The sequence below is a fragment of the Belonocnema kinseyi genome, chromosome 1, assembly GCF_010883055.1.
Source record: "Belonocnema kinseyi isolate 2016_QV_RU_SX_M_011 chromosome 1, B_treatae_v1, whole genome shotgun sequence".
Taxonomy (NCBI): Eukaryota; Metazoa; Arthropoda; class Insecta; order Hymenoptera; family Cynipidae; genus Belonocnema; species Belonocnema kinseyi.
This window is the reverse complement of record NC_046657.1, coordinates 86,572,919-86,583,790: the sequence shown is the minus strand read 5'-3', so window position 1 is coordinate 86,583,790 and position 10,872 is coordinate 86,572,919. Positions and strand designations below refer to the sequence as shown.

General features: G+C 36.4%; 1 protein-coding gene across 1 annotated transcript in view; it reads right to left on the bottom strand.

Annotated features, from left to right (window-relative positions):
• Positions 1-823: 823 nt before the first annotated feature.
• LOC117178594 (prolyl 4-hydroxylase subunit alpha-1-like) overlaps positions 824-10,872 on the bottom strand; it is a 30,923-nt gene continuing 20,874 nt past the window's right edge. The window contains exons 4-7 of the mRNA XM_033370022.1: positions 9,929-10,153; positions 9,786-9,851; positions 3,867-4,032; positions 824-894 (exon numbers count right to left, since the gene is read on the bottom strand). Coding sequence (XP_033225913.1) covers positions 824-894; positions 3,867-4,032; positions 9,786-9,851; positions 9,929-10,153 — 528 coding nt within the window. The remainder of the gene's footprint in view (positions 895-3,866; positions 4,033-9,785; positions 9,852-9,928; positions 10,154-10,872) is intronic.

Sequence of the window (10,872 nt, the reverse complement as noted above, 5' to 3'; positions counted from 1 at the left end):
CAATTTCACCTACAATAATAGTTTAGCGATTGTCAATTTAATTCGATCTGGAGATCTGGTAAACATTAAAGAATATTTTGAGCAGTATGTAACTACGCTTTGTCTAGATGGACCGGAAAATAATGTTTGTGTAAATTAATCAGTGATATAATCATGTTCAGAGGGTTATTTAAAATAAGTGACTACTAAAAACAAAAGTATATGGTTATTGCAATCAACCTCTCAATTTTTAAAAATTAAGTTTTATACAATAAGTTTTAAAAGCACGCTCGCATTAGTTGACACATGAATCGGAACAATAGGAAATATAGATAAAAACATGTGTACTGAATTAAAATAAATAGAACAAAATTTCGAAATATAAATAGGTTTATCGAATATGTTGTTGAGACTTTAATAATTTTTGCACCGTATTGCATAACCATTTTTACCAATAGAACAATAAAAACGTCAATTTTTTCTTGTTTTAATCGCAAAACATAAGGCTATGTTTCATACTTTATCATACAGTAAGCTTTATTCTAAAATAAAAATTATAATTTATCTGATAAGGAAAGTTGTATACATTTTTTTTAAATATAGCTCCTTATTTCAAAGACAGACGCCCCTTTCTTTGTGTTTTCCAATCTAACTTATTTTTACAATTAGACAAATATATTATTAAACAAAATAAGTTTATATGCGCAAGAGATTGGTTTCATTATTATAAAATGTATGTTTAACATGAAAACTTTGGAGAAGATTGCTCCTAAATTATGTAATATATTCATATTTTCAGAGAATTTATTTTCCATTATTTCGCCATCAGCTTCAAATGGATTACTCATTCATTTTCCAATAACGTGCAGGGCCTGCGAAATACTTGAGCGTATTCATGAAGCCAGCTAGTCGCAACTGCAATTAAACATAATAATATGAAAACAGTTTGCGCTTAATATGCAAAAATTGTTCATAAATGTACAATGATCAATAAGTAAAATTCTTATTATTTATAAATGCAAAGTAAGGCCCAATCACACAAGTCAAATAACCTTCCGCTCGTAATACTTTTTGTTCTTCTCGAATACAAAGTTCTTCAACGAGGGAAAATCTTGGAATGTTTACTCCGAGCCACATTTCTCGTTTCCACTACCATAAATGTCAACGCAACTGTAAGAGTTCGGAGAGGTGGTTACTCTCGTGGCTCAAAGAACATAAATAGCTTGTAGCAGCTGTGCAATGCCCTTGTAACATTTGAGGAAGAACGCCCACCATCACAACCAAGAAGGTAAAAAAAGTATTAACAGGCATGAAGAACTAATTCGTACGTTATGTCTAAAGTCAGAAGAGCCTATTCCGGAGTGGTTGGTGGAAGGGCGCACAGTACTCCTTCGAAAGATAAGCAACTTAGCTGACTCGAAGAATTACAGGCCAAATATTTCGGACAATCGGGCCTATTAGGCAAGAAATATATAAACAACGCGGCTCCAACATAGGTATAACAAGATGTCGGGAGAGCCTACTTATCGGCCTGGTTTGAGTACCGGAAAGCTTTCGATTCAATTTCCCACATACGTATCATTTTTCTTTTGGCAAACTTAAAGGTTCATCCGCACATCGTGAGGTGCATAACGAGATTAATGCCACTTTGGGAGACCAGATTTACTATCTCATCTGGAAAACATCATGTTAAAAATAACCAGGTAACCTTTTAGAGAGGTGGCTTTCAGGGTGACATAATGAGCTCACTCCTCTTTTACTTAAGGCAAACGAGGAGTGCGCTTTGTTGTCACTATCTCTCGCACTTCGCCATTCCGAAAGACACTTTTACGGAAACCCTGTACATTGAAAGCATAAGGTTACTCATCTACTTTGCATGTATGATCTTAAGATCTATACATACAATAAAAAGCAACTACACCTAACTCTAAAGATCGTCGAAGAACACCCTCAGGAGAATAGAATGGATTTTGTGTTAGAAAAATGCGTTAAGATTTATTTAAAGCGTAGAAAACTTAACGGCATCCCCGAAGACCCAGAGCTCGTCAACAAATGCATGCCAACGAACCTCATTCAGGATGTCTAAAAGATACTTTGTGAAACAGATCCAAGCGTCTCGTCCGGCAGAGTTAGTCTTTCGAACTGTTGGCGAGGACTAAATTATCTGTAGAGAACGTACTTGCCGTCCCGGTATTACTCTATTCATTTGGAGTGATTTCATGGACGAAGGGTGAGCTCTGATCCCTTGATATCTGGATATGAAAGGTTATGCCTGTAATGAAAAACATGCACCTTGAGTATTCTGTTCTGTGACTTTCCATCTCACGGCGTCAAGGTGGTCGCGAAATATTAAATCTTGAATATCTTCACAGCTGGGATATTCTGGGTACAGCACATATAGTCACAAACGGATGGAAATCTCCTCTCAAAAGGCTCAGGAAGCACAAAGAGGAGGGCAAAGAAGTTTTGTGGTAAAAACCAGCGGAGGAGGCTGCTGAAATATTCGGCCTTGAATTCAATATCGGGGTTGACCAAAATGCAACAAATTGTATCTATCGCGAACACTCACTCCTGAAAGCCCAGATTAAGAGAGCACTGCAGAAAAACTTTCGTAAACTGCTTCTCGACAATCGGATACACAGCATCTTTCACAGAAATGTAGAGGATCAGTCAATATCCTATAAACTAACGTTCGCTTTCTTTAAATCAACCTGATTGAAGTCGGGCACAGAGGGTTTTATTTTAGCATGTCACATTAGCACACCGTCGCCACTGTTTGGGCCAAGATATTTCCAGTGACCCTGCAGAGCGTGTGCTGCAAGCACCGAGCGTCTAGGATACATACTATCTAGTGCTACAACTCAGGCAGAAACGACATAGCCAAGGACAGTGAAAAGAAAGAGAGGTACAGGGACCTTATAAGGGAGTTGCGAGGATTAAACCCGAAATATTGTATGACGTTAATCGTCCTAATCATCGGAGTAGCTCCGTGTGCTCTAGATGCACGAGACTTTAGCCGGATCATCGTAACGAGTCCGTTACAAACTGTAATCACATATTTAACGGTCGTAAGACGTGATGGCGGCACAATATATTACAATATATTACACGTTATTCAGTGTTCATTTGTTCACGAATTAAGTGACAGTACGGTCGTATTTGGAACTAATTAACTGCCGCTAGCTATACGGTATGGTGAGGGGCTCTCTTAAATCTCAATTTTCTGGGGACGTGAAAATATCATAACATATTCGTTTCGAATTAAATATAATAATATGATGTATATTTTTATAAATATGTGCATTACAACGTGACATACTTTTCTCTGTTAATACTTTAAGTATGATTCATTACTTAATATTTGATAAATTAGTATTTGTTTTTATATTAAACAAATATTTTACATATAATTTTCAGTTGAAAATGTAGATCAAATTCTTTTTAATACTGAGGTTTATAAAAAGGTTTATTAGAAATGCAAATATTCAAAAACTCATTTAACCCAAAAGGACCCTGGTAGTAAGTACAAGGAGAGAATAAAACGGCTGTGGTCAGTGCGACTCACGTTTCTGATGCGCAGGTTTGAAAAAAACTACTTTAAAATTCTTGAAAATATGTGAAAGTGGCGTGTTCATAATGACCATGCAAGTGCTTTACGGCGATCGTGTGCGTGAATCGCGATTAGAATTTAGCTGAAATGAGCCATTTTCCAGCTGCTACACTAGGATGAAAAAGACAACTTTAAGATGGTGTTCGATAAAACATTATTTACACCCGTACATAGTATTATGTTATTAATTAGAATTTAAACTTGACTGCAGACAAATACAAAATTGTATTAAATTTCAATCTGAGTTCTTTTATTATATGTGAAATAAAAATCGTACTCCATTTTTCTCCAGAAAGTACTTTACATGCTGCATGTAAAGTAGAAGTATCCCCTTCTCCATTTCGTTGAAGATTGTGCCAAAATACTGCGCTACCCTTTTTAGGCCATATGGTAATGTTTAACATCGGGAAAATTGTAGCACCTCCTTCAGTTACATCATTCATCTAAAAAACATATATATGTTAGAGTTTGATATATCAAACCCCATCAAAATTCAATTTTAGGTTTACATCCTTATTTCTCGTAATCAAAAAACTATTATGATGAAGATGACATAGCTTGTTTCTATTCTCATGATATGTCAACTAAATCACAGAATAGGTTCTGGCTCTTTCATATTGTTAAGGGATATAATCCATTGGAAGTGCGAAATTCGAGGTCAGGAGAAAAAAGAACGATTGTCATTCAACGCATGATGTCACGGAGGGTTTTCTTGTTTTTAATTAACATCGTGAAAAGTATTAAGTCCATATATATCCCAGCTGTTTAATATGTTCTTTGAAAAGGATAAATAAGTGTTAATAATCAGGTTGATATTCTTGATTATGTTCATGTAACGTTTGATTCTCATATTTGAGAACATTCTGAAAAATATTTTATAATTATTTTAAAAATTCTGAAAGGCGGGAGGGTCGAAAGAACGTGACGTAATATCATAGATGGGGCCTCGTTAATTCGTGACTGAGCGTGACAAGGGGTCCTGGGGGGGGGGGGGGGGTAAAAAAGCTTTAAACAAACCGTAACATCATATGTGAACGCTCTTTAGGGTATTACGCATTGGTATTGAAACACACGTTATTTCATGGTCTTGTTTTTATAATAAATAAATAAACAGTTAAGAGAAATTTTGTAGCACTTTTAAAAACAGATCATTTTTGACTTATAAATATCGGCAGTAGAAGGCTGGCTAACATAATTGACCTGTTTTTTCGAACCAAAAACTAGTGTACAAAAGAAAATTCCTTTAAAAGTTACCGCTTCTTCCAACAGCGGACAGACAGACCGACAGACAGTCGCCATGATCAAGATAAAAATAATAATGAATTGCCTTGGCAAATTTTTTGTAAATAGAATAGCTCTTAGTTTGTAGTAGATGTACAGCAAATTTTTGTTATTTCAAATGTGTATAAAAACAGCACATATCGAATGGATTGTATCGCAATTGCATTGAATAAAAACTAATGAAGTTAATCTATTTGTCGATGGCGAGACAACATACCGTTTTTTTGCTCCAATTTTTATACAATTTGATGATTAACAATTAGTGTCTTTAAAATGGAAAGATGCATATTGATTCAACGTTTGAACTCGTTACTTAATTATTGCAAAAATTAATTGCATATTTAAAAACAGGACTTTAGGATAGTTTTCATTTATTTTTTAAATGAAAAATACACGAATCTCAATGTAGGTTCTTCATTTTGTATATATTTGTGATACTTAAATTTTTAACCCAGCTGTTTTTCCGAGAAACACATAGGTTCTACATGCGAACACTACAATAACACAGCCCCACAAAAAAAGTGGTCTGACTGTCTGACCAGAGCAGTTCATCATTATGTATTTTGATCGACTGAGTCCGAATCCGAAGTCATAAATATGAAATTGGCTCATTTTTCAACCCTTACGTCAAAAACATTCTTAAAAAGGCGGTTTTCCGCCGAACTCGAAAACAGTAGAAAGTGGTCTGCCCGGCAAACCAGAGCAGTGGATTCTTATTCATTTAGATCTGCTGAATCCAAATTCGACGTTATAAATATCAGATTGGCTCTTGTTCAACCCTAACCTCAAAAAACAGCCTTAAAAGGGATTTTTTCGCCGAATTCGAAAAAAATAAGCGGTATCACTGTCAGATCAGAGTAATGTATAGTTATGTATTTTTGCTCGCTGATTATCGAACCCGACCTCAGAAATATCAGATTGACTCTTGTTTTAACCCTAATCTAAAAAAGACACCCGTAAAAAGGCGGTTTTAAGCCAGATTCGAAAGAAATAAAGTGGTATGACCGTCAGACCAGAGCAGTTTATCTTTATGGTTTTTGACTCACTGAATCCCAATCCAAAGTCAGAAATATCAAATTGGATCGTGTTTGAATCATACCTTAAAAAACACCCGTAAAAAGCCGGGTTTTCGCCAAATTCGAAAGGATTTGATAATAATGTAGTTTTCTAAGTGTCTAACGTTATAGCCATCGAGTAGCCTTAGTCTTGATAGTATATTGTTGAAGAGTAGTAACCGTCCAACAAGCCGACTCCAAAGGTTGATAAAGTATCCACATTCCTCCTCTTCGGTAACCGATCCAGTTATTATCCACACTGTATGCTGCTTAACTTTTGCGATGATGCTTCGCGCTGGTCTGGCATGTGGCTACTAGAAAAACTGTTTGTCGGTGCACGTTTGCTACTACTGTACTACTGTACTAAGTACTTGAAACATTCCCCCCTTATGACGTTGGCACGATGAAGATAACTAATAACTCCAACTTTATACATAGTCTGATATTTTTTTACCATTAATTAGTGGTCAAATGAAAGTGTTAAATTCGAGTTTGCGCATGCGCAGCATAAACCCTTTCACCGCCATGCGGAAAAACTTATTACTGTCTATTTTTATGGATTGCTCGAGTTCTATTCGTCCTGCGAAGACGAAACTGGGGTATTTCGATTCGTTAGCTTTTTTGCATTTAACTTTTTTTGTGTATATAAGACGAAAATCCTTACTGATAAAGATGAAGACGAATGTTTTCCGCGTATTTAAAAAAAAGCCTGATAGCTCAGTTAAGCGCCCGCCAATCCACGCCTAAAATTAAGCGTACAATTGTGAAGTCGTTTGATCAATCCCGTAGCGCTCCCTATTATCGGGGTACGCTTTTTGTCTCCCTTTCTATACTCATGCCGTACTTCAACTGCACTATTCCATTAACTGTTTGCAATCATTCAATAGACTTAACCATGATTTAATCGTTTTAATTGATATGTCTTAAAAATTTACTATCATTCCATTTGTCATTCTTGAGAGTCGGTTATAACTTCAACGAAATCAGTGTTGTCAGTTTAGGCGAGTCATCATCGCAAGGTAAGTGACTTTTGGTGATTCTAACGCCGTCTATTTGAGCTTCGAGATACGGAGTTAACAGTAGCAAGAATGAGTGTTTTATTTGATCTGAATCGTTAGAATCAGGGAAGATCACAGTTGTGAAAAAAGTAGTACAGACACTTATTGCGGCCAGCGTGGCTCAAAAACTCAAACATTATGAACAAATGCTCCGAGTGGTGTATAAGATCGCGGTGCATAAAGCATGCAGGGATAAATACATTTTTAAATTTAAAAAACATAAAAATAACATCATTTTGTTTGATTCATACCTGAAATACTTTTTTTTCAGCATGGCAAATGGAAAAATAGTACATTTATAAGATATATTAATTAAAACGTTTGATCGATCGTTGAATATATTGAATAATTGCGAGTAATTAATAGAATACCTGGTTTCGTCTTCGTTGGATGAATAGAACTCGAGAAATTCACAAAAATAGAAAGTACTACGTTTTTTAATATGGTGGCAAAAAGGGTTAATAATGCGCATGCGCTAGCTCAGATTCAACACGTTCATTTGACCACTAATAAATGCTTAAAAAATCTCACACTATGTATAAAGTTGGAGGTTAAAATCTAATTGCACTGGACTAAACAGTTGGGAGGAAATAATTGCTTCATATTGGTTGGTATGTTAGAAAGCGTCGTGAAAAGACCGCTCCTATCTGGATTCAACAGCGTCTTTTTGAAATGACGAACCAAGTAGCAGCATGTGCTGTGGTATCCTGAAAATTGCTGTGTTTTCTCAGTTACTGTAAACACGACCGTGGTATCCATTATGTCCACAATATTTGTGACCCAAAATTGCATGAAGGAGTATTTTACTGTCCTCAAGTTGGACAAATGATGAGAGATGAAAGTTTTGATACCAACATGAAAAAACTGCCGTCCCAACAAGAAAAGTCGTAACTACATTTCGGATGAGTCCCCTGTCAACCTAACCGAAATTGGGATGGCAGGGGACTAATCCGAAATGTAGTTACGACTTTTCTTGTTGGGACGGCAGAAAAGACTAATGGTGATATGGCTCAGTTTTAAATAGGGCACTGAGAATATCCTAGGTAACCACAAAGATTGCATCAGTATAACTCAAGGATGTGGAGCGTCGATACAGATTTTTTGAGTATAAGAGAAGTCGATATCACAAAAAAAGAGAGTGAATTCTACTCTCTATTTATGCGAAGATTCTAAGACCCGAATCATGATATTAAAGGAGCTCGCGTGCCCCGGGGTTTGATAACCCTTGGCCTGCACACCCGAGTCCGCTATATTGAAGTCGCAATTTTTAATTTCGGATTCGGATTTAGCAGCTCTAATTACATAAGGATACACTGCTCTAGACCGCCGGGCAGACTACTCTTTTTTTTTTTTTTTTTTGATTCGGCCAGAAACCACCTTTTACCGGTGTTTTTTTTAGGTTAGGGTTGAAACAAGAGCCAATCTGATATTTTTGACTTCGGATTCGGATGCAGCGTTTTTTATGGCTGTGTAATTCGAAGTCAAATTACAAGTAGCCTTTTCTGCGTGAAATTTCATAGGGCGCCTGGAAGATTATTTAATTTCAGTTAATATAGCAATCATCCTATCTGTGCACTCGATGGTTACAGGTAAAACTGTGCATGTTGTTGACTACAAAAAGAACTGTTCACTGGACCATCAATGCACGTTTTAATTGCAACGTGTGCATTTTGGAGACCCCTATCTGTGCACGTAAATCATTCCCAAGTTGCCATCTGTACACGTTCAAATTTAAACTTGCTCAGTTGGTACTGCCCCATCTGTGCTCGTTAACAGTTGGTAGGGTACCATTACTGCACGTTGACATTTAGACGTGCACAGTTGGGAGTGTTCTATATGTGCACGTGAACCGTTCGCAGGGTACAATAACACTACAACTGTGTAAGGTTCATCTGTGCACGAAGCAACTATGCACTAGAACCACTGTGCGTGACGAGAGTCAGTAGTATTAGTGTGAACGTTTTTTACCACCGACACAACTGTACATGTGCACTTGATTGATTTTGAGGACCCGACCTGCCCTGGGTTCTCGACAGCAACCAGGTACTTCGAATGGTCAAGTACCGTCATAATTACTCACGAGCAAGTGCAAGAGGCCAGAGTTTCCCAATATATTTAGTATAGGTTCATACACACCTTCGCCATACTTACTGCAGTTATCTTTATAACCCTTTCGTTTAGAAGGTGGAACGAAAATCGCCTTCCTCCAATCGCTTTTAACTTCCCTATTCTTAGCGCAGATTTTCATCAACTCGCTCAGTAATTTGAACAAATACTCGTCACCGCCCTCAATCATTTCAGTGTTAATATCATCCACAACAGCAGGCTAAACGTTCTTTAAATTCCTAACCAGAAGCTTAATTGTGAAGATACTAAATCCTATAACGCTACTAATAGAAATTATTCTTGACTTATATGTCATGTTCTTGTTTTGACATGCTTGATAACTTTACATCCACATCGTTTCTTAAATAAGTCGTACACAGAGTCTTTTATTTTTTTGGTATCAGATACATTCCATCGACAGTATTCCTAATTTCGACTAAATCTGTACTACTACTTTTTTTTCTTATGTTGTTAACCTATTTCCAAAATAATTTCCGTTTTCCTTCAAAACAATTGTTGATTTTATTTTATCTTGTTCGGCTTTTCTATTTTTATGACACTACTGATAGATATTGACATTTAAAAAAAAGGTAATTAAAAAGTTTGAGCATTACAATTCATCTTGCAATCTCAAGGAATCTGAGATCGGATTTATTAGAATTACACACAAGGATTGAAAGTCATTTATTTACTTACATAAAACAGAACCGTGGCTATTCGATTACCAGTGCCAAAATCTTTCAAAGAGTGCTCGTCCTCTTTCTGAAAAATTACGGAGTTATCATCGTATCAATCGAATATTAATACAATCTACATGAGTTTATCTACAGTTTACTTACTCTCACAAAATCATAATGTGGTAAGTAAAAGCCTCCGATGTCGTAATAAGCAATTTGAAATTTCTTGGATGTTTCAAATACCAAACCTGTCATATGCTCCACTCGACGCCTCACAAGCATAATATGTTTATTTCCATTATCTTCAATATAGACACTTTTGGCAATTCTATAGTCAGAGGTTTGCATTCCTCCAGTTATAGGATTTCGCACTTTTGCAACCTCTAGCTACAAAGAGTAATTTAAAAATTGATAACTTCCCAACTAACACAATCACTAGTCTGAGTAGTAATATTTAAGTAACCATACACCGAAAGTCTGGCATTTGTGACTTCCTTAACAATCACCTGGTGCCTCTGTACTTTCTCCTCGAAAAAATTACATTTTAAAAGCCTAGCAGGTCACATTTTCCTGTTATTCTAGTAACAGAGATCCCTAGTGGCTGGCGGAGCTGCCATGAATGTGACATTTAGCATCATAAGTACGGTACCGCTCCCACGATTGATACTGAAATGTAACTATTCTTAGGTAGCAAATGTTACCCGCTACGCTTTTCACTGTGACCCTAACTACCCTAAACACAGGCCCACAAAAAGAAAAAAGTATCCTGAGCAGATCAACAGACAGGTGTATTCTTATGTATTTTTCGTCGCTGAATCTGAATCCGATGTCAGATTGGGGGTTCCCTAGTTACTTTTCGAGACAATTGCAAAAAGATGGTTTTTCATGTTTTTTATGGTTTTTCAAAACTAAAAAGCGAAAAAATGAAAAATGATCTGAGTACATATTTGATTACTACGGATTGAAATACATCAAAAACCATAGCTTCATATTTTCCCACAAAATTTTAATCCTTGCAGGGCTTTGGAAACTGTCGCAACGCATGAAAAATCATTTCCCCTGAAACTACGAGGAGCTAATTCGTTTAATTAAAATATGTATATGTA